The sequence below is a fragment of the Gossypium hirsutum genome, chromosome A04 (assembly GCF_007990345.1).
Source record: "Gossypium hirsutum isolate 1008001.06 chromosome A04, Gossypium_hirsutum_v2.1, whole genome shotgun sequence".
NCBI lineage: Eukaryota > Viridiplantae > Streptophyta > Magnoliopsida > Malvales > Malvaceae > Gossypium > Gossypium hirsutum.
In genome coordinates, this window is record NC_053427.1 from 1,093,300 (window position 1) to 1,117,609 (window position 24,310).

Genomic DNA, 24,310 nt, shown 5'->3' on the forward strand with positions numbered 1-24,310 from the left:
AAGCACAATAATAGCATAGCGTAATCTTCATCGTCAATATGAACCTCAACATTTTTAAATCATTTAAAGAGTAATGAATTGACTAATGTGATCTCCAAGAGGCTCACATTCGTTCATGCGAAACGTAAATAGACGTTGTTTCAACACTAAACGGTTAGCAGAGACTTAGTCGCATAAAAAGTTTCTAACCTTTTCCACAAGGTAGATGAGGTCTTCTCCATCAATACCTCCTGCAATACCGTATTCATGAGGCACAACTGGATTGCAGATAAAGCCTTTTCATCAAGCTCTTCCCATTCTGTTTTATTTAGATTCTCAGGCTTTTTCCCGATAACAACCTTTTTCAAGCCTGATTGAACTAGAATTGCCATCATCCGAACTTGCCACAGATTGAAATTTGTCTCACCATCGAACTTCTCAATTTCAAACTTTGTTGTTGCCATTTCTGAACAGGCTGATCTATGAAAATGGAACTAGCTCTGACACCACTTGTTAGGATTTTAACCCGATTAAGTAACGAACAAGAAAATAGCAGAATAAATTGAGAAATTGAACACACAAATTTAACGTGGAAAAACCCCTCCAAAGAGGATAAAAAACCACGGGCAAAGATAATTTTACTATAATGGCAAAAGAATAAAGAGTACAAAAGATGGAGATAAAAACTAAACCCCGAAAACCCGAAAACAAAGAACCCACAAAATGTAAACCAAAATTCTCTAAATGTGTTATGAGTTCTAATCTCTAATGGGTGTAATTTCTAAGGTTGTAAAATAGCCTATTTATAGGCTAAATTCATAGATCAAATAATAATAAAATAATCTAAACTAATCAGTGTTTGATTGAAACAAGTAAACAGAGTTTAACTAAAAGACTATTTTTCAAATTTGACTAAAAATAGGAGTCATATTTAACAAATCTCCACCTTGACTCATATTTCCACAACGCCATCTTTGCCAAAGCCCGCCACAAGCCTATCTTGAACTATGCAGGGAATGAACTGAGTCGAATTTGTGCTTAGAAACTAGAAGACTTCTAGCCTTCGACTTGTACACTGCCAAATCAAAACTAACCCGGGTTTGATTTTCACGAACACAGTGCCCTAACTTTTCAAAACCTGCATCTAAAAGAGAACCTCTCTTCAACGAAACAGTCATACCTTTTTTCCTCCTATGACCAAGTTGCCTCCGCTCCAAACAAGTTGACTTCAACTCCGTAACGGACGAGGGACATCCGATTTCACCGGTCACTGTATAACCTTCCGGAATATAAAGACTGCTGGTTCTTTTACCTTTTAACAAAATGAGAGCTCCACGAGATACTTTAATACCGCTCGACTCGATGTTGATTTTGTATCCTTTCACGTCTAAAATACTTAAGGAGATGAGATTCTTACGTAAATCAGGTATATATCTGACATCTGGGAGTGTCCTAATCGTCCCATCGTGCATCTTAATTTTAACAGTACCAATACCAATTACCTTACTAGATGAATCGTTTCCTATGCGCACAACTCCACCTTCAATTAAACTGTATGTGGAGAACCATTCTCTATTGGGGCACATGTGGAAAGAACATCCTGAATCTAGGATCCACTCGGACGTGAGCTTGGTGTTATCACTTGTTGACACTAACAAGAAATCATCCCCATTTTCATCGGCCAAATTAGCACTAGCTACATCTTCCTCGTTACTCTCAGCAGCTTTTTTATTTCGCAGTTTATAACAATCTGCTTTGACGTGACCTAACTTGTTACAATAGCGACACCTTTTATCTCGTTTCTTTGATGCTACCAAAACGAAAGCTTGCCTATCTGTCTTGCTATCCAAATGAAGCTCATTGTCGAGTTTGTCTCTACTCAACAAATGACCCTTCACATCTTCGAACGAGAGTTTGTCTCTGCCATAAATCAGGGTCTCCCTGAAAGACTTGTATGAAGGGGGTAAAGAGCACAATAATAGCATAGCGTAATCTTCATCGTCAATATGAACCTCAACATTCTTTAAATCATTTAAAAGAGTAATGAATTGACTAATGTGATCTCTAAGAGGCTCACCTTCGTTCATGCGAAACGTAAATAGACGTTGTTTCAACACTAAACGGTTAGCCAGAGACTTAGTCGCATAAAAAGTTTCTAACCTTTTCCACAAGGTAGATGAGGTCTTCTCCATCAATACCTCCTGCAATACCGTATTCATGAGGCATAACTGGATTGCAGATAAAGCCTTTTCATCAAGCTCTTCCCATTCTGTTTTATTTAGATTCTCAGGCTTTTTCCCGATAACAACCTTTTTCAAGCCTAATTGAACTAGAATTGCCATTATCCGAACTTGCCACAGATTGAAATTTGTCTCACCATCGAACTTCTCAATTTCAAACCTTGTTGTTGCCATTTCTGAATGGGCTGATCTATGAAAATGGAACTAGCTCTGATACCACTTGTTAGGATTTTAACCCGATTAAGTAACGAACAAGAAAATAGCAGAATAAATTGAGAAATTGAACGCACAAATTTAACGTGGAAAAACCCCTCCAAAGAGGATAAAAAACCATGGGCAAAGATAATTTTACTATAATGGCAAAAGAACAAAGAGTACAAAAGATGGAGATAAAAACTAAACCCTGAAAACCCGAAAACAAAGAACCCACAAAACGTAAACACAAAATTCTCTAAATATGTTATGAGTTCTTATCTCTAATGGGTGTATTTTCTAATGTTGTAAAAGAGCCTATTTATAGGCTAAATTCATAGATCAAATAATAATAAAATAATCTAAACTAATCAGTGTTTGATTGAAACAAGTAAACAGAGTTTAACTGAAAGACTATTTTTCAAATTTGACTGAAAATAGGAGTCATATTTAACATATGTCCTTGGTGTAACAGGGAATGGGAGAAGACGGACCATTTGTTTTTTAACTGCATCTTTATTAATGGTTTTTGGAAGAGGATTTTTAATTGGTGGGACATCGGATGGAAAAAGGTGAATAATTTTGAAGATTTTTATTCATGCTGTTTCAAAGTGAAAATTCTAGGATCTTGTAGAAGTCTGTGGTTGATTGCAATTGTTGCTGCTGTTTGGTCAATTTGGCTTGCGAGAAATGAAATGGTGTTTGACAATAAAGTGTTGACAATGGATACCTTGGTCTTCCATGCAAAGATGAGGGCTTTATTATGGAGCAGGGCTGCTTTTGATGAGTGTAGGTTTCATGAAAGATTATGGTGGTTTTGTCCGTATAAGTGTTGTTTATCTAAGTCTGATCCTGGGCGTTGGTGTTTTCCACCTCATGGTTGGTTTAAATTTAACGTTAGCGGTATTGTTTTTGAAGGTGTTCAAGGTGGTGGAGGAGTGTTGAGAGGTGAGGATGGAATTGTTAGAGCCTTATTTTCAGGTCCAATTGATGCAGGTGATGCTGATTCAACTGAATTGGGAGCTATAATCATTGCTCTTGATATTATTATTGAAATCAGCTAGAAGAGGACTGGTTCTTTGATTATTGAAATAGGTTCAAGGGAGGTTCTTAGTTGGACTCTGGAGAAAACAAGGAGACGTTGGTCGCATCAAGTTATATTTGCTGAACTGGAAAGGAGGTGGAGCAGGGTGGGAGACTTATCTTTTCCAGCCGCTGTGGCGAATGGAAATGAAATGGCAGATTCTCTAGCTATTGCAGGGGCTAATAGAACTAGTATGTTTAACGCTTGGTGGTGAGTTGATTTATAATGTCAGATATCATGTGTATGCTATGTGGTTTTCAGCATATTTTGTAGTACTTTTTGGGTGGTCATTTCTGTAGTGTTGTTTGTTAACTGTGGTCTTGGGATGTTGGTTTTGTATTGTTGATGTGTGGCCTCAGTAAGTAGGATTCGTTAATCTTGTTTGTGTTTCCCATATTTGCTTTTACAAGTTGTAAAGGCAGTAATGAGCAAAAAAAAAATTGGATTGAACCTAACCATGTTTACTGGAGATTTGAGCTGCAACACATGTTATTTTTGTTTTATTAGGCCCGATAAAATTCATAAATATTTTATTATAATTATAATTTTTTATGTTAGTGTCGATGCTTGATTTAATCAAAATTTATTATCTATGATATATGCTAATGAACACTAATCAAAATCATAATGTTTTGATCCAAAACGTAGAAGTCGGTATCCTAATCCAATCTAATAAAGCTAAGCCTTCTCGAATTAGCCAAGTTACTCAAGCATGAACATTTCTAACTAATCCTTTTATGAAAATATATATTAAAGTGGAAATTAAATTTGATTAATTTGATACAATTTTACTTACAACCAATCCGTTGAGGTTAAATTGGCATTGCTTGGATTGCTTGTTGTCGTCGAGTAAAGCATTAGCAAGATTTAGTACGAAATGTCCCGAAATAAAATCTAGAAATTTAATTATAGTAATGAAAATGTTATATTGTTTGTATTGTTGCATGGAGACTTATCCATAACTCGTATCAAGACAAGATCATTTGATTGTTATATTTCTATTAAATAATTAGTTTGACATATTCAATTCAAGAAGTATGTTACAAAATATAATAACGATGAAAATATTTATATTTTTGAATTATTTTTACAAAATTATTAATTTAATAAGAAATTTGATTAATTATTTGAGTTTGAATCTAAAAAATAATAGTGTTGCAAGCTTGATATGTAAATAATAAAGTAAATTATATAGAGAGAAAAAACTATATGCTAGAGATCGCATTTTATTTTGTTTAGTTACTCGTCAAGTATATTTTGGTGTATTAAAAATATGTTGATATATGACCAGATAAGAGAAAAGAAATTGTTCACCTGCAAAACTTGACCCAGCTAGATATAGATCTTTCGACTTGAAGACCGGATATTTTTCATACCATTTTTGCATAAATGTAAGCAATATTTTATCTGTAAGAAACAAACAATTGAAAACTATCAATATATATAAAATCCAAACTATTCTAATTAATAATGAAGAATATCTACTACGATCTTACTAGTGATATCATCTCCGTTATTATAATCGCTACTTGTGTTTGAATATGACCATCCAGATCTAATAGGGGAGTCGATAAACAATAGATTTGACACTGAAACATATATTAGACAGAATTTTATATAGATATAGAAATACATATACATATATATATATAAAAGAAAGACAATGCAATTCATTTAAATACAATGAAAACTAGACGTATTGTAACATTTTATAGTTCTAAAACATTTAATATTTTTTGATAAATTTATATCAATATGAAAAAAATAACTATGAAACATGATATATATAGATATATATACACACACAAAAAATATCAATAAAAGATAAGCGTAGGAAATTAGACAACCTTTGTTCCAATAAAATAAATTTGTTTGGAGACCATGAGCATCTTTCGTAACAATAAAAGGTCCAACACTTCCAAAGGCATCTCCAACGGAAGAACACCCTGGTCCTGAATAGTATTATACAAAAGATTTTATTATATGTGAATAATCAAACAAACTTATCGGCTAGGCTTAAGTAAAGCTAAAAAAATAGAGTAATGGTTCGATCTAACGTAATGATTAGTCTAGGTCGATAAGTATTTAGTATAGGTTTAGACGTATGGCTTTCCAGATGAGGAAAAAAATCATAGACAGAGCAAGGCTATAAAATTTGTGTTAGGGATAGAGATAAAGCTAAAATCTTTGCATGGAAATGGCCTAAATTGAATTTTTACTTTCTAAGGAGGGAAAACAGTGATAATATTTCCATTTGAAGGGGGAAAGGGGATTAAATTGAATTATAAATTTTTGGGAAAGGCTAAAAATGCAATTGTAACATTTAACCAATAGGGCCGAAGTCCTAGCTTCCCCTAGGCTTTGACTTGCACGTAGTAAATATGTTGTTTTAATAGCTAACATTTTGAAACCGTGAAACATAGGTTTCAAGTTGTCATTGTTTTTGGGCATTATTTTGTTTTGTTAGTTTGCCTAATAATTTTTTTTGTGATGAATAACCTTTATGAATTATAGGTTTACTTGATATAAATATATTATAGGATATAGCATCAACATATTCATTAATTTCATGGACAAACATGATTCCAGGTAACTAATGAAATGATATGTAAATTTCTTTCCCATTTTTTAAACTTCATATTTCAAGTATATTTTGAATTTTGATTTTAATAGGGTAAGATTTTTTAGTAATGACAATGCCCGCGTATATTAATAGAAAATGCTTTTGTTATCCATGGAAAGGTTGGGTTAAGAGAGTTTCTTGTTGGACCTATTGTGCTTTCCCTTTGGAAAAGATAACATATATATGGAGGTGTATTTATTTGATTTGGACTCTTTTCTATTTTTATTCCCTTTTTTTATTGTGCTTATATTTTCTTTTAGGGAAATAAATATTGTCACGTCCTAAAAATCGGGTTAGTAGAAATTGGGTTAGTGAACCGAGAGTTGTAACGCCAAAAATTTTATAATTTTTGGGTCTAAGTATGTCAAGAAATTTGAATTGGTTTACTGGTTAAGTGTCTTGGTTGTGAGCTAGAGGTCCTATGTTTGATTCCCTTCCCTTGACTTTTGTTGATATTTGCTCCTTCAATTGGTTGTTCACATACAGGTTATATTTTATTCTTCTTACCTTGTTGACAAGAACGAGTCTGTTGGTTCAATGGTAAGGCTTCAGCTTATCCTTAGGTTGTTTCCTTTAAGTAAAACAAAAACTTTGCATCCACTAGAATGATACTTCTGACACCCCGAAACCCAACCTAAGAGTTTAGACCAAATTTGAAACGCTACATTAATCACCGAAGTGATTGTGCAAAATTTTTTTACAAAACCAATCGATTTTACACAATAACGGTAATTCCCAGTAGTCACAAACTGGGCATAAGCCCATTTCCAGAATAAGAATCAGTTTTCAGTTGGGGCCTTAGTCCCTCTCAGTAACTATCCAGTCAGACAAAAGCAATCTTATCTACAGAATCCTCTTAGGCACGGTGCCTTACAGTCAATAAGTCAATCACGTCTAAATACAGTATCACGTTCAGTCAATCATGTCATTCGGACATCTTTATCAAGCAGTACAGTCACATTCAGTCACACAGATACAATCGGATGCGTATGAGTGCAAATGAGTTATAAAATAACCCACCCATCTAGCAAACACACCATCTCTGTCCCCCATCGCACCTCAATAGAGCTGTAAGCTCTTCCAACCAATCACTCCAAGTGGGGATATAATCAACCCATCCATCCAACCCTACACTCCGTATGATGTTATCTCGGGTTCCCCGGCAATGATGGACATCAACATTGTCCTCGACCCTCAGGGAATTGGGACTGCCCACGACCCTCTAGGTATTAGGGGCTATCAGTAAGCTGTACAGTGCCATGCAGAAGATCGCGGTACAGACATGCAGTATGAACTGCCAGATCAGATATATTACGTGGCAAAGCTAGCGTATAAGCTGTCTGTGCAATGCGGTAAACCGCGATACAGACGTGTAGTATAAACTGCCAGATCAGACATACGGTACAGTGCAAGGCGGTAATCCGCTATACCATTATTAGTAATGTCCACGACCCTCAGGGTATTGGGACCGCCCATAACCCTCAGATCAAACTCCCTTCTCTTCACAATCTCGCCCAAAATAGTTTATGCATATGTATGTATGTGTGCAGTTAGATGTACACAACCAGAATACCAGTCTCACATAATTAATCCGAAGCAGACATTCACATCCAACCAATCAGACAAAACCAGTTGCACACACACAGTCACCCAGTTAATCTGGTTCAGAATCAAACATGTCACATACCCAATCACAAATTACATATTATTAAAACTCATATCAGAGTCGTAAACGCCCTCACCAGAGCTTAACCAAGGGTTAGATCATACAGAGCAGCAATTACAAGTAACTTTGACCTAAAAATAATTTTTGGCGAGATAGGGACACACAACCATGTGCTCCGGCCGTGTGGGACACTCCAGGCTGTGTGGGGGTCCAAACACCCGTGTATAGGGTAGCATACGGCCGTGTAACGGGGGCACACACCCATGTGAAGTAGAGACATGGCCGTGTGAGCTGGTCGTGTAACTCACTATTCCATTTCACTTATATTAGGTGTAGGGCAGACACGGCCGTGTAAAGGTGTCACATGCCCGTGTGGCCATCAGTCACAGCCGTGTGTCCCACAACACACGCCCGCGTGGAAGCCTTAATTTCCCAAATCAATCACACAGCCGTGTGCGCAGGCCGTGTGACATCCAAAATTGGCCAGAACCTTTAGTTCCCAAATCCACACGGCCGTCAGAGAAGTCACGATTACTCTCTGAAACAATCTCGAAAACACCGTTTTCAGCCCCAAAACACCTCCCAAATCACATTTGATCAAAAATATACAAAATCCCACACAAATCAAGCTTAAAACAATGATATTCCATCCTCAATTGACTATTCACAAAGTTGGTTTGGGATTCACAACTAGAAAGGAAAAAGGTTGGGAACCCACACCTTTTTCGACGACGAAGAAGATGACAGAGGAGTGTACTTCCAGCAATCGAAGACAACACGTTCTTTTCGAATCACTTTTTAAAAAAACAAACAGTTGAAAAATAATGGGGAGAGAAAAGAGGAGAGAAAGAAATCGTGAAAAACCCAAAAATAAAGAATAAGCATCAAAATAAAAATAAATGAGAAAGTATAAATTCACATCAATTAAAAACTTACACTAAATTTTCAATTAACAAAATTAAAAACAGTTCCACAAAAAGCCCACAAGAATGTTCCAACTCAGAACCTCAAGGTACACTAACATACAATTTACCACCAGACCAGCAGACCCATTCTGACACTAAATTGCACAACTAATCACTTAAGTGCAACCTTCTCATTGTCCCTATTCTCAAAATCCAAAACATTTAGGCCCAAAATTCGGGGCGTTACAATACTGAAAAATGAGGACAAAAGAAGAGAGCGTAATTGATTGGAGAAATGAAGTTATTGACATATTTTTATATTCGTTTAAGTACATGGATTGGGAAATTGTGAAATTTTAACAAACGAAAAGAAACTTTCATTAAAGTAAAAGTTGTTGCATAAGCATTTGACAATACAGAGTGATATAAAAAGGAGCTAGAATGCATCAAAAATGGAACAAAATAACTCTTGGAATAAGGCCTGCAAAGACTAGGTTTTCCTTTGCTAATTTATTGAAAGCATGGAGGAAAGTAATTCGAGAGAATTGGTGCATCAAGTCATTATGCATTCACAAGCCTTTCTCTTGCATGTAACCTGATCGTATTTCTTGACTACAACCCAAGGGCTAAAGCAAAACTAAAATTTAAAACACAAGGGAGACACTACAATCGAACAAAAGATCTAGGACAAAGAAAGGCCAAGACACAACAAACTTGAAAGCCATTTGTTGTCCACCCCAATGTGCCATAAAAACACACTCATCTTGTTCTGTGATGTCTCCACGATATGGCCAAATTTGTAATGAAAACAAGCACCGTAATGCAGGAGAGCAGACTGCGGCTTTGAAACAAGCTCAATCGTGTTGCTTCCCGAAATTTTTGCTCCAAAACCACCCCGACAATGGGTAATGAAGGAAATGGAAAAAGGTAAAATAAAGAGGGAAGTAATAAAAGGGAGAAGGTGGTGGCCAATCACACAGTAATGCAAATCTAAGGTTAAGTTTTCTTTTGTAGGAGAGTTTAAGGAAAAAGGGTTTTGTGTACATATTGTGAGCGTCTTTTATAATAAGCACTATGCAAATGTATTACTCCATCTTTTTTCTTAATTATTTATGTAATACACTTATGATCAAGAAAAACTATACACATTGTTTTAGATTATGTATCTAATATATTCAAATATACAAAATGCCTATAACAAAATTATAAAAGGTGTTTGAAAAGGTTCAAGAATTAATCAATTTATTTGACATTCGAAAACAAAATCTTTAATAAAAAATTGTTACGCATATTGGGTTGAGTTCTCTTTATTTGTTAATTTCATGTATGATAATTGAAAATTAAAATTAACGCATCATTTTATTAAAATAATTATTATTTGTTAGATATCAAACGATTTAACTAAATATATTATTGCATAATATAAAAATTTATGATGTCCATGCATCATAAAATAATACATATCATCACAATAATTTATTACAACGACAAGTCTTATTATGGTGAATGATGGATTCAACACGAATCATGATCGTCTCCTCCATAAGTTTCATCACCAATCCTCAATGCATCCAATTAATTGTGAAATTGGAGAAAATAGAAAAAGCTTGTGATGGTCGAGAAGATGTAACATGATGATTACCTCCCTTCACCGTCAAGAATTTTAGTAAGTCCCCGAATTCATACTTCACTCCTCCTTCCTGTTAAATATTTATAATTAATTTTATTGTATTAAAAAAGAAATTTATAAATATAAATAGTAAAAAAGAAAACCCATTTCATTGTTCACCTATTGGCTCGACTAACTATTTAGTAAATATAAAATATGTTTACATTAATATTTTCATATTTAGATAAAAATTCAGGACGAGTTGTCCAAAATTTGTGAAAAATCTTGTTCATGGCCTAGCACGTATTGGTCAAGCCCATTGAACTAGGTAAATATTGTGAGCTTGCCTTGAATGTGCTAATCAAGCCAATCAAGTCAACACTTAAAATTTCTTGTTCAAGTTTAGATCCAAATTGGTAATCATATCGGACGGATAATTTGATACTTAAATATATCTAATCATAATATAAAAAAAGCTAATATATATAATTAAATGAGTAAACATAAAACCTTGGTTCCAGAATTCCATGTTTCCTCTTTTGTTAACTTGATGTTTAACTCCTCGGCCAACTTTTCCAAATGTTGTAAGGTTCCCTCTATCGGTATTATACCATCTTGATCTCCACTGTAACATTGTAATCATATTAATAAAATAAAATAAAAATCAATCAAACGGCTTGATAATTTCTTTTCAAAATCGTTCACTTTGATTCTTCATATTTATTTAACTTATTTCAAGATATTGGAAAAAAGTACGGCATACAAATACAATACCAACCTGAATATTGTAATGGGAATCGATTGTTGAAGAAGGTTTTTAAGCGCAGGAAGCATGTCAAGGTCCTTATCAGCTTCGTTGTATTTAAAATTAGCTCTAAATAAATAAGAGTGACATATAATGGAAATTTTAAGGTTAGCAAATTTTACACAACATTCACCTCAATTAATAAGTAATTTATTTATTTTACCTAAACAAGAGGTGACAATATGGAGATAGAAAAATTGACCGCGAGTCTTAAAACTTGAATTTAAATTAATTTCTAAAAATTAATTATATCAACATATCAAGAATAAAAATCAATTATTTTCAAATTTTAAGGGAGAACTTACGTGAAACAACCCTTCCATCTATATGACAAGTTTGTCTGATTCCCATGGAAAGCTTTTTGAACTTCCGGGAGATTAAAGTAAAATTGCACCCTTAATGGATGGCACATGTCTACTTCTGTGCTAACTATAGGAACCTGGACCAAAAATAAAATGTTACGCATTTGATATGACCAATAAAAGAAAAATAACACAAATTAGTTCTACTGAGTTGATCAATTAATTCGATTCTATACAGACTTATGTTATTTGTAGTTTCGAATTGAAGTAAAGTAAGAGGAATGTAAAGAAATAAATGAAAACCTGTTTTCCTAAGTTCAAATCTTGCTCAGTTTTAGCACAAGGAGGACGGAAGACATCAAATAGCTTCTGTGGGGAGTAATTATGAGCATCGGTCTTGAAAGCAGCCAAATCGGCCTCAAACACAAGGTTTTTGCATTTTGCACTCCAAGTAGTTTTGATGCTAGAAAAGTAATTATTTTCATCAATGGCATTGCATTCTTTCTTGATTTCGTTATACAACGAGCTGTTTATCATCTCCCGAGAGAAAAAGAAATCAATTTTTGCAATATCGTCTAGCTTTTTACGAAGCATTGGGTTTCCCAGCTGTTCAAAATAGTTACAATTAAAAAAATCACAATAAAATATTTAAATTAACATTGGATTGAACCTAACCATTTTTACTGGAGATTTAAGCTGCAACACATGTTATTTTTGTTTTATTTAAGCCCGATAAAATTCTTAAAATATTTTATTATAATTTTAATTTTTTATGCTAGTGTTGATGCTTGATTTAAATCAAAATTTATTGTCTATGATATATGCCAATGAACAATAATCAAAGTCATAATGTTTTTATCCAAAACGTAGAAGTCCGTATCCTAATTCAATATAATAAAGCTAAGCCTTCTCGAATTAGGCAAGTTACTCAAGCATGAACATTTCTCACTAATCCTTTTCTGAAAATATATATTAAAGTGGAAATTAAGTTTGATTAATTTGATACAATTTTACTTACAACCAATCCTTTGAGGTTAAATTTGGATTGCTTGGATTGCTTGTTGTCGTCGAGTAAAGCATTAGCAAGATTTGGTACGAAATGCCCTGAAATAAAATCCGAAAATTTAATTATAGTAATGAACATGTTATATTGTTTGTATTGTTGCATGGAGACTTCTCCATAACTTGTATTAAGACAAGATCATTTGATTGTTATATTTCTATTAAATAATTAGTTTGACATATTCGATTCAAGAAGTATGTTACAAAAATAATAATGATGAAAATATTTATATTTTTTGAATTATTTTACAAAATTATTAATTTAATATGAAATTTGATTAATTATTTGAGTTTGAATCTAAAAAATAATAGTGTTGCAAGCTTGATATGTAAATAATAAAGTACAATATATAGAGAGAAAAAACAATATGCTAGAGATCGCATTTTATTTTGTTTAGTTACTCATCAAGTATATTTTGGTGTATTAAAAATATGTTGATATATGACCAGATAAGAGAAAAGAAATTGTTCACCTGCAAAACTTGACCCAGCTAGATATAGATCTTTCGACTTGAAGACCGGATATTTTTCATACCATTTTTGCATAAATGTAAGCAATATTTATCTGTATGAAACAAACAATTGAAAACTATCAATATATATAAAATCCAAACTATTTTAATTAATAATGAAGAATATATACTACGATCTTACTAGTGATATCATCTCCGTTATTATAATCGCTACTTGTGTTTGAATATGACCATCCAGATCCAATAGGGGAGTCGATAAACAATAGATTTGATACTGAAACATATATTAGACAGAATTTTATATAGATATAGAAATACAAAAAAAAATATAAGAAAGACAATGCAATTCGTTTAAATACAATGAAAACTAGATGTACTGTAACATTTTATAGTTCTAAAACATTTAATATTTTTTGATAAATTTATATCGATATGAAAAAAATAACTATGAAACATGATATATATATATACACAGACAAAAAATATCAATAAAAGATAAGCGTAGGAAATTAGACAACCTTTGTTCCAAGAAAATAAATTTGTTTGGAGACCATGAGCATCTTTCGTAACAATAAAAGGTCCAACACTTCCAAAGGCATCTCCAACGGAAGAACACCCTGGTCCTGAATAGTATTACACAAAAGATTTTATTATGTGAATAATCAAACAAACTTATCGGCTAGACTTAAGTAAAGCTAAAAAAATAGAGTAATAGTTCGATCTAACGTAATGATTAGTCTAGTTCGATAAGGATTTAGTATATGTTTAGACGTATGGCTTTCCAAATGAGGGAAACAATCATAGACAGAGCAAGGCTATAAAATTTGTGTTAGGGATAGAGATAAAGCTAAAATCTTTGCATGGAAATAGCCTAAATTGAATTATTACTTTCTAAGGAGGGAAAAAAAGTGATAATGCTTCCATCTGAAGGGGGAAAGGGGATTAAATTGAATTATAAATTTTTGGGAAAGGCTAAAAATGCAATGGTAACATTTAACCAATAGGGTCGAAGCCCTAGCTTCCCCTTCGCTTTAACTTGCACGTAGTAAATTTTATCTAACTTACTCATATAGAATTCCTACTGGGAAATCCTTATAACATTAGAAAATACAATAAAAAAAATTTCAAAGAGGTTCACCTCCAGTTAACCAGACAGTGAGGGGTTGAGTTAGGGGATCTTTTTCAGCTTCAACAAAATAGTAAAAAAGACTTCGACCAACGACATTTTCATCCACATCAATATATCCAGAAAATTGCCTAAAATTAACATCTAGTTGTCCTGGCAATTTGCTTATCAAATCATTCATTGGGAAGGCGTTGGATTTAACTCCAAGTTGAAAAATAAGAAAACCAATAAAGATTACTCCCCGAAATTCCATTTGAAATTATTCTAATATTAAAGAAATAAGGGTAACAAATGTTTATTGAATTCTTTACTTTCTAATGCTTAAAATTAATGGAGAGAGCTACCTTATATATTGTGTTTTTCTATATTTTAAAGTAAATATGTTGTTTTAATAGCTAACATTTTGAAACCGTGAAACATAGGTTTCAAGTTGTCATTGTTTTTGGGCATTATTTTGTTTTGTTAGTTTGCCTAATAATTTTTTTTGTGATAAATAACCTTTATGAATTATAGGTTTACTTGATATAAATATATTATAGGATATAGCATCAACATATTCATTAATTTCATGGACAAACATGATTCCAGGTAACTAATGAAATGATATGTAAATTTCTTTCCCATTTTTTAAACTTCATATTTCAAGTATATTTTGAATTTTGATTTTAATAGGGTAAGATTTTTTTAGTAATGACAATGCCCGCGTATATTAATAGAAAATGCTTTTGATATCCACGGAAAGGTTGGGTTAAGAGAGTTTCTTGTTGTACCTATTGTGCTTTCCCTTTGGAAAAGATAACATATATATGGAGATGTATTTATTTGATTTGGACTCTTTTCTATTTTTATTCCCTTTTTTATTGTGCTTATATTTTCTTTTAGGGAAATAAATATTGTCACGTCCTAAAAATCGGGTTAGTAGAAATTGGGTTAGTGAACCGAGAGTTGTAACGCCAAAAATTTTATAATTTTTGGGTCTAAGTATGTCAAGAAATTTGAATTGGTTTACTGGTTAAGTGTCTTGGTTGTGAGCTAGAGATCCTATGTTTGATTCCCTTCCCTTGACTTTTGTTGATATTTGCTCCTTCAATTGGTTGTTCACATACAGGTTATATTTTATTCTTGTTACCTTGTTGACAAGAATGAGTCTGTTGGTTCAATGGTAAGGCTTAAGCTTATCCTTAGGTTATTTCCTTTAAGTAAAACAAAAACTTTGTATCCACTAGTATGATACTTCTGACACCCAGAAACCCAACCTAAGAGTTTAGACCGAATTTGAAACACTACATTAATCACCGAAGTGATTGTGGGAAATTTTTTTACAAAACCAATCGATTTTACACAATAACGGTAATTCCTAGTAGTCACAAACTGGGCATCAGCCCATTTCCAGAATAAGAATCAGTTTTCAGTTGGGGCCTTAGTCCCTCTCCGTAACTATCCAGTCGGACAATAGCAATCTTATCTACAGAATCCTCTTAGGCACGGTGCCTTACAGTCAATAAGTCAATCACGCGTAAATACAGTATCACGTTCAGTCAATCATGTCATTCGGACATCTTTATCGAGCCGTATAGTCACATTCAGTCACACAGATACAATCAGATGCATATGAGTGCAAATGAGTTATAAAATAACCCACCCATCTAGCAAACACACCATCTTTGTCCACCATCGCACCTCAATAGAGCTGTAAGCTCTTCCAACCAATCACTCCAAGTGGGGATATAATCAACCCATCCATCCAACCCTACACTCCGTATGACGTTATCCCAGGTTGGCCGGCAACGATGGACATCAACATTGTCCTCTACCCTCAGGGAATTGGGACTGCCCACGACCCTCTGGGTATTAGGGGCTATCAGTAAGCTGTATAGTGCCATGCAGAAGATCGCGGTACAGACATCCAGTATGAACTGCCAGATCAGATATCTTACGTGGCAAAGCTAGCTTATAAGCTGTACTGTGCAATGCGGTAAACCGTGGTACAGACGTGTACTATAAACTGCTAGATCAGACATGCGGTACAGTGCAAGGCGTTAATCCGCTATACCATTATTATTAATGTCCACGACCCTCAGGGTATTGGGACCGCCCATAACCCTCTGAGTACTAGGGGCTATCAGTAATAACCAGCAGAACAGCTGCCAGATCAGATCAAACTCCCTTCTCTTCACAATCTCGCCCAAAATAGTTTATGCATATGTATGTATGTGTGCAGTTAGATGTACACAACCAGAATACCAGTCTCACATAATTAATCCGAAGCAGACATTCACATCCAACCAATCAGACAGAACCAGTTGCACACACACAGTCACCCAGTTAATCTGGTTCAGAATCAAACATGTCACATACCCAATCACAAATTACATATTATTAAAACTCATATCAGAGTCGTAAACGCCCTCACTAGAGCTTAACCAAGGGTTAGATCATACAGAGCAGCAATTACAAGTAACTTTGACCTAAAAATAATTTTTGGCGAGATAGGGACACACGATCGTGTGCTCCGGCCGTGTGGGACACTCCAGGCCGTGTGGGGGTCCAAACGACCGTGTATAGGGTAGCATACGGCCGTGTGACGGGGGCACACACCCGTGTGAAGTAGAGACATGGCCGTGTGAGCTGGCCGTGTAACTCACTATTCCATTTCACTTATATTAGGTGTAGGGCAGACACGGCCGTGTAAAGGTGTCAAATGCCCGTGTGGCCATCAGTCAGGCCCGTGTGGAAGCCCTAATTTCCCAAATCAATCACACAGCCGTGTGCGCAGGCCGTGTGACATCCAAAATTGGCCGGAACCTTTAGTTCCCAAATCCACACGGCCGTCAGAGAAGTCACGATTACTCTCTGAAACAATCTCGAAAACACCATTTTCAGCCCCAAAACACCTCCCAAATCACATTAGATCAAAAATATACAAAATCCCACACAAATCAAGCTTAAAACAATGATATTCCATCCTCAATTGACTATTCACAAAGTCGGATTGGGATTCACAACTAGAAAGGAAAAAGGTTGGGAACCCACACCTTTTTCGACGACGAAGAAGATGACAGAGGAGTGTACTTCCAGCAATCGAAGACAACACGTTCTTTTCGAATCACTTTTTAAAAAAACAAACAGTCGAAAAATAATGGGGAGAGAAAAGAGGAGAGAAAGAAATCGTGAAAAACCCAAAAATAAGGAATAAGCATCAAAATAAAAATAAATGAGAAAGTATAAATTCACATCAATTAAAAACTTACACTAAATTTTCAATTAACAAAATTAAAAACAGTTCCACAAAATGCCCACAAGAATGTTCCAACTCAGAACCTCAAGGTACACTAACATACAATTTACCACCAGACCAGCAGACCCATTCTGACACTAAATTGCACAACTAATCACTTAAGTGCAACCTTCTCACTGTCCCTATTCTCAAAATCCAAAACATTTAGGCCCAAAATTCGGGGCGTTACAATACTGAAAAATGAGGACAAAAGAAGAGAGCGTAATTGATTGGAGAAATGAAGTTATTGACATATTTTTATATTCGTTTAAGTACATGGATTGGGAAATTGTGTAATTTTAACAAACGAAAAGAAACTTTCATTAAAGTAAAAGTTGTTGCATAAGCATTTGACAATATAGAGTGATATAAAAAGGAGCTAGAATGCATCAAAAATGGAACAAAATAACTCTTGGAATAAGGCCTGCAAAGACTAGGTTTTCCTTTGCTAATTTATTGAAAGCATGGAGGAAAGTAATTTGAGAGAATTGGAGCATCAAGTCATTATGCATTAACAAGCCTTTCTCTTGCATGTAACCTGATCGTATTTCTTGACTACAACCCAAGGGCTAAAGCAAAACTAAAATTTAAAACACAAGGGAGACACTACAATCGAACAAAAGATCTAGGACAAAGAAAGGCCAAGACACAACAAACTTGAAAGCCATTTGTTGTCCACCCCAATGTGCCATAAAAACACACTCATCTTGTTCTGTGATGTCTCCACGAGATGGCCAAATTTGTAATGAAAACAAGCACCGTAATGCAGGAGAGCAGACTGCGGCTTTGAAACAAGCTCAATCGTGTTGCTTCCCGAAATTTTTGCTCCAAAACCACCCCGACAATGGTTAATGAAGGAAATGGAAAAAGGTAAAATAAAGAGGGAAGTAATAAAAGGGAGAAGGTGGTGGCCAATCACACAGTAATGCAAATCTAAGGTTAAGTTTTCTTTTGTAGGAGAGTTTAAGGAAAAAGTGTTTTGTGTACATATTGTGATCGTCTTTTATAATAAGCACTATGCAAATGTATTACTCCATCTTTTTTCTTAATTATTTATGTAATACACTTATGATCAAGAAAAACTATACACATTGTTTTAGAGTGTGTATCTAATATATTCAAATATAAAAAATGCCTATAACAAAATTATAAAAGGTGTTTGAAAAGGTTCAAGAATTAATCAATTTATTTGACATTCGAAAAAAAAATATTTAATAAAAAATTGTTACGCATATTGGGTTGAGTTCTCTTTATTTGTTAATTTCATGTATGATAATTGAAAATTAAAATTGACGCATCATTTTATTAAAATAATTATTATTTGTTAGATATCAAATGATTTAACTAAATATATTATTGCATAATATAAAAATTTATGATGTCCATGCATCATAAAATAATACATATCATCACAATAATTTATTACAACGACAAGTCTTATTATGGTGAATGATGGATTCAACACGAATCATGATCGTCTCCTCCATAAGTTTCATCACCAATCCTCAATGCATCCAATTAATTGTGAAATTGGAGAAAATAGAAAAAGCTTGTGATGGTCGAGAAGATGTAACATGATGATTACCTCCCTTCACCGTCAAGAATTTTAGTAAGTCCCCGAATTCATACTTCACTCCTCCTTCCTGTTAAATATTTATAATTAATTTTATTGTATTAAAAAAGAAATTTATAAATATAAATAGTAAAAAAGAAAACCCATTTCATTGTTCACCTATTGGCTCGACTAACTATTTAGTAAATATAAAATATGTTTACATTAATATTTTCATATTTAAATAAAAATTCAGGACGAGTTGTCCAAAATTTGTGAAAAATCTTGTTCACGGCCTATCACGTATTGGTCAAGCCCATTGAACTAGGTAAATATTGTGAGCTTGCCTTGAATGTGCTAATCAAGCACATCAAGTCAACACTTAAAATTTCTTGTTCAAGTTTAGATCCAAATTGGTAATCATATCGGACGAATAATTTGATACTTAAATATATCTAATCATAATATAAAAAAGCTAATATATATAATTAAATGAGTAAACATAAAACCTTGGTTCCAGAATTCCATGTTTCCTCTTTTGTTAACTTGATGTTTAACTCCTCGGCCAACTTTTCCAAATGTTGTAAGGTTCCCTCTATCGGTATTATACCATCTTGATCTCCACTATAACATTGTAATCATATTAATAAAATAAAATAACAATCAGTCAAACGGCTTGATAATTTCTTTTCAAAATCGTTCACTTTGATTCTTCATATTTATTTAACTTATTTCAAGAAAGTATTGGAAAAAAGTACGGCATACAAATACAATACCAACCTGAATATTGTATTGGGAATCGATTGTTGAAGAAGGTTTTTAAGTGCAGGAAGCATGTCAAGGTCCTTATCAGCTTCGTTGTATTTAAAATTAGCTCTAAATAAATAAGAGTGACATATAATGGAAAATTTAAGGTTAGCAAATTTTACACAACATTCGCCTCAATTAATAAGTAATTTATTTATTTTACCTAAACAAGAGGTGACAATATGGAAATAGAAAAATTGACCGCGAGTCTTAAAACTTGAATTTAAATTAATTTCTAAAAATTAATTATATCAACATATCAAGAATAAAAATCAATTATTTTCAAATTTTAAGGGAGAACTTACGTGAAACAACCCTTCCATCTATATGACAAGTTTGTCTGATTCCCATGGAAAGCTTTTTGAACTTCCGGGAGATTAAAGTAAAATTGCACCCTTAATGGATGGCACATGTCTACTTCTGTACTAACTATAGGAACCTGGACCAAAAAATAAAATGTTACGCTTTTGATATGACCAATAAAAGAAAAATAACACAAATTAGTTCTACTGAGTTGATCAATTAATTCGATTCTATACAGACTTATGTTATTTGTAGTTTCGAATTGAAGTAAAGTAAGAGGAATGTAAAGAAATAAATGAAAACCTATTTTCCTAAGTTCAAATCTTGCTCAGTTTTAGCACAAGGAGGACGGAAGACATCAAATAGCTTCTGTGGGGAGTAATTATGAGCATCGGTCTTGAAAGCAGCCAAATCGGCCTCAAACACAAGGTTTTTCCATTTTGCACTCCAAGTAGTTTTGATGCTAGAAAAGTAATTATTTTCATCAATGGCATTGCATTCTTTCTTGATTTCGTTATACAACGAGCTGTTTATCATCTCCCGAGAGAAAAAGAAATCAATTTTTGCAATATCGTCTAGCTTTTTACGAAACATTGGGTTTCCCAGCTGTTCAAAATAGTTACAATTAAAAAAAATTCACAATAAAATATTTAAATTAACATTGGATTGAACCTAACCATGTTTACTGGAGATTTGAGCTGCAACACATGTTATTTTTGTTTTATTTAAGCCCGATAAAATTCTTAAAATATTTTATTATAATTTTAATTTTTTATGCTAGTGTTGATGCTTGATTTAAATCAAAATTTATTGTCTATGATATATGCTAATGAACAATAATCAAAGTGATAATGTTTTTATCCAAAACGTAGAAGTCCGTATCCTAATTCAATATAATAAAGCTAAGCCTTCTCGAATTAGGCAAGTTACTCAAGCATGAACATTTCTAACTAATCCTTTTCTGAAAATATATATTAAACTGGAAATTAAATTTGATTAATTTGATACAGTTTTACTTACAACCAATCCTTTGAGGATAAATTTGGATTGCTTGGATTGCTTGTTGTCGTCGAGTAAAGCATTAGCAAGATTTGGTACGAAATGCCCTGAAATAAAATCCGGAAATTTAATTATAGTAATGAACATGTTATATTGTTTGTATTGTTGCATGAAGACTTATCCATAACTTGTATTAAGACAAGATCATTTGATTGTTATATTTCTATTAAATAATTAGTTTGACATATTCGATTCAAGAAGTATGTTACAAAAAATAATAATGATGAAAATATTTATATTTTTTGAATTATTTTTACAAAATTATTAATTTAATATGAAATTTGATTAATTATTTGAGTTTGAATCTAAAAAATAATAGTGTTGCAAGCTTGATATGTAAATAATAAAGTACAATATATAGAGAGAAAAAACTATAATGCTTCCATTTGAACGGGGAAAGAGGATTAAATTGAATGATAAATTTTTGGGAAAGGCTAAAAATGCAATTGTAACATTTAACCAATAGGGCCGAAGCCCTAGCTTCCCCTTGGCTTTAACTTGTACGTAGTAAATTTTATCTAACTTACTCATATAGGATTCCTACTGGGAAATCCTTATAACAATAGAAAATACAATAAAAAAATTTCAAAGAGGTTCACCTCCAGTTAACCAGACAGTGAGGGGTTGAGTTAGGGGATCTTTTTCAGCTTCAACAAAATAGTAAAAAAGACTTCGACCAACAACATTTTCATCCACATCAATATATCCAGCAAATTGCCTAAAATTAACATCTAGTTGTCCTGGCAATTTGCTTATCAAATCATTCATTGGGAAGGCGCTGGATTTAACTCCAAGTTGAAAAATAAGAAAACCAATAAAGATTACTCCCTGAAATTCCATTTGAAATTATTCTAATATTAAAGAAATAAGGGTGACAAAAGTTTATTGAATTCTTTACTTTCTAATGCTTAAAATTAATGGAGAGAGCTACCTTATATATTGTGTTTTTCTCTATTTTAAAGTAAATATGTTGTTTTAATAGCTAACATTTTGAAACCGTGAAACATAGGTTTCAGGTTGTCATTGTTTTTGGGCATTATTTTGTTTTGTTAGTTTGCCTAATAATTTTTTTTTGTGATGAATAACCTTTATGAATTATAAGTTTACTTGATATAAATATATTATAGGATATAGCATCAACATATTCATTAATTTCACGGACAAACATGATTCCAGGTAACTAATGAAATGATATGTAAATTCTTTCCCATTTTTTAAACTTCATATTTCAAGTATATTTTGAATTTTGATTTTAATAGGGTAAGACTTTTTTAGTAATGACAATGCCCACGTATATTAATAGAAAATGCTTTTGTTATCCACGGAAAGGTTGGGTTAAGAGAGTTTCTTGTTGGACCTATTGTGCTTTCCCTTTGGAAAAGATAACATATATATGGAGATGTATTTATTTGATTTGGACTCTTTTCTATTTTTATTCCCTTTTTTATTGTGCTTATATTTTCTTTTAGGGAATAAATATTGTCACGTCCTAAAAATCGGGTTAGTAGAAATTGGGTTAGCGAACCGAGAGTTGTAACGCCAAAAATTTTATAATTTTTTGGTCTAAGTATGTCAAGAAATTTGAATTGGTTTACTGGTTAAGTGTCTTGGTTGTGAGCTAGAGGTCCTATGTTTGATTCCCTTCCCTTGACTTTTGTTGATATTTTCTTCTTCAATTGGTTGTTCACATACAGGTTATATTTTATTCTTGTTACCTTGTTGACAAGAACGAGTCTGTTGGTTCAATGGTAAGGCTTTAGCTTATCTTTAGATTGTTTCCTTTAAGTAAAACAAAAACTTTGCATCCACTAGTATGATACTTCTGACACCCTGAAACCCAACATAAGAGTTTAGACCGAATTCGAAATGCTACATTAATCACCGAAGTGATTGTGGGATATTTTTTTACAAAACCAATTGATTTTACACAATAACGGTAATTCCCAGTAGTCACTAACTGGGCATAAGCCCATTTCTAGAATAAGAATCAGTTTTCAGTTGGGGCCTTAGTCCCTCTCAGTAACTATCCAGTCGGACAAAAGCAATCTTATCTACAGAATCCTCTTAGGCACGGTGCCTTACAGTCAATAAGTCAATCACGTCTAAATACAGTATCACGTTCAGTCAATCATGTCATTCGGACATCTTTATCAAGCAGTACAGTCACATTCAGTCACACAGATACAATTAGATACATATGAGTGCAAATGAGTTATAAAATAACCCACCCATCTAGCCAACACACCATCTCTGTCCCCCATCGCACCTCAATAGAGCTGTAAGCTCTTCCAACCAATCACTCCAAGTGGGGATATAATCAACCCATCCATCCAACCCTACACTCCGTATGATGTTATCTCGGGTTGCCCGGCAACGATGGACATCTACATTGTCCTCGACCCTCAGGGAATTGGGACTGCCCACGACCCTCTAAGTATTAGGGGCTATCAGTAAGCTGTACAGTGCCATGCGGAAGATCGCGGTACAGACATGCAGTATGAACTGCCAGATCAGATATATTACGTGGCAAAGCTAGCGTATAAGCTGTCTGTGCAATACGGTAAACCGCGATACAGACGTGTAGTATAAACTGCCAGATCAGACATACGGTACAGTGCAAGGCGGTAATCCGCTATACCTTTATTAGTAATGTCCACGACCCTCAGGGTATTGGGACCGCCCATAACCCTCTGATTACTAGGGGCTATCAGTAATAACCAGCAGAACAGCTGCCGGATCAGATCAAACTCCCTTCTCTTCACAATCTCGCCCAAAATAGTTTATGCATATGTATGTATGTGTGCAGTTAGATGTACACAACCAGAATACCAGTCTCACATAATTAATCCGAAGCAGACATTCACATCCAACCAATCAGACAAAACCAATTGCACACACACAGTCACCCAGTTAATCTGGTTCAGAATCAAACACGTCACATACCCAATCACAAATTACATATTATTAAAACTCATATCAGAGTCGTAAACGCCCTCACTAGAGCTTAACCAAGGGTTAGATCATACAGAGCAGCAATTACAAGTAACTTTGACCTAAAAATAATTTTTGGCGAGATAGGGACACACAACCGTGTGCTCCGGCCGTGTGGGACACTCCAGGCCGTGTGGGGGTCCAAACACCCGTGTATAGGGTAGCATACGGCCGTGTGACGGGGGCACACACCTATGTGAAGTAGAGACATGGTCGTGTGAGCTGGTCGTGTAACTCACTATTCCATTTCACTTA

At 33.9% G+C, this 24,310-nt stretch overlaps 3 protein-coding genes across 3 annotated transcripts; all 3 read right to left on the reverse strand.

The window, feature by feature from the left end:
- Positions 1–10,068: 10,068 nt before the first annotated feature.
- Positions 10,069–13,021, reverse strand: LOC107932755 (serine carboxypeptidase-like 42). Its single transcript, XM_041110679.1, has 7 exons — positions 12,941–13,021; positions 12,424–12,509; positions 11,709–12,011; positions 11,409–11,542; positions 11,077–11,172; positions 10,809–10,923; positions 10,069–10,389 (listed from the first exon to the last, which is right to left on the reverse strand). Exons 1-7 carry the CDS (start codon positions 13,011–13,013, stop codon positions 10,252–10,254), a joined length of 945 nt encoding a protein of 314 aa, XP_040966613.1. The 5' UTR covers positions 13,014–13,021; the 3' UTR covers positions 10,069–10,251.
- Positions 13,022–13,089: 68 nt separating this feature from the next.
- LOC121227988 (serine carboxypeptidase-like 44) lies at positions 13,090–14,311 on the reverse strand. Its single transcript, XM_041111009.1, has 3 exons — positions 14,079–14,311; positions 13,459–13,563; positions 13,090–13,214 (listed from the first exon to the last, which is right to left on the reverse strand). The coding sequence occupies exons 1-3, from the start codon at positions 14,245–14,247 to the stop codon at positions 13,090–13,092; spliced, it is 399 nt and encodes a 132-aa protein (XP_040966943.1). The 5' UTR covers positions 14,248–14,311.
- A 4,374-nt stretch (positions 14,312–18,685) lies between these two features.
- Positions 18,686–20,120, reverse strand: LOC121227837 (serine carboxypeptidase-like 42). The gene is made up of 4 exons (XM_041110680.1): positions 20,008–20,120; positions 19,676–19,771; positions 19,405–19,519; positions 18,686–18,986 (listed from the first exon to the last, which is right to left on the reverse strand). Exons 1-4 carry the CDS (start codon positions 20,112–20,114, stop codon positions 18,849–18,851), a joined length of 456 nt encoding a protein of 151 aa, XP_040966614.1. The 5' UTR covers positions 20,115–20,120; the 3' UTR covers positions 18,686–18,848.
- Between the last annotated feature and the right edge of the window lie 4,190 nt (positions 20,121–24,310).

What these genes read in the sequence shown, in the direction of transcription:
- LOC121227837 (XM_041110680.1), bottom strand. Translation starts at nt 20,114, where the DNA reads ATGTGCCATCCATTAAGGGTGCAATTTTACTTTAATCTCCCGGAAGTT. An exon ending in AGATGGAAGGGTTGTTTCAC is followed by an intron (nt 19,772 to 20,007) that starts GTAAGTTCTCCC and finishes TTATTTATTTAG; the next exon opens with AGCTAATTTTAAATACAACG. An exon ending in ATTCCCAATACAATATTCAG is followed by an intron (nt 19,520 to 19,675) that starts GTTGGTATTGTA and finishes ACAATGTTATAG; the next exon opens with TGGAGATCAAGATGGTATAA.
- LOC121227988 (XM_041111009.1), bottom strand. Translation starts at nt 14,247, where the DNA reads ATGAATGATTTGATAAGCAAATTGCCAGGACAACTAGATGTTAATTTT. An exon ending in CACTGTCTGGTTAACTGGAG is followed by an intron (nt 13,564 to 14,078) that starts GTGAACCTCTTT and finishes AATACTATTCAG; the next exon opens with GACCAGGGTGTTCTTCCGTT. An exon ending in TTTATTTTCTTGGAACAAAG is followed by an intron (nt 13,215 to 13,458) that starts GTTGTCTAATTT and finishes TATATGTTTCAG; the next exon opens with TATCAAATCTATTGTTTATC.
- LOC107932755 (XM_041110679.1), bottom strand. Translation starts at nt 13,013, where the DNA reads ATGCAAAAATGGTATGAAAAATATCCGGTCTTCAAGTCGAAAGATCTA. An exon ending in ATTCCCATTACAATATTCAG is followed by an intron (nt 10,924 to 11,076) that starts GTTGGTATTGTA and finishes ACAATGTTACAG; the next exon opens with TGGAGATCAAGATGGTATAA. An exon ending in CATGGAATTCTGGAACCAAG is followed by an intron (nt 10,390 to 10,808) that starts GTTTTATGTTTA and finishes AATATTTAACAG; the next exon opens with GAAGGAGGAGTGAAGTATGA.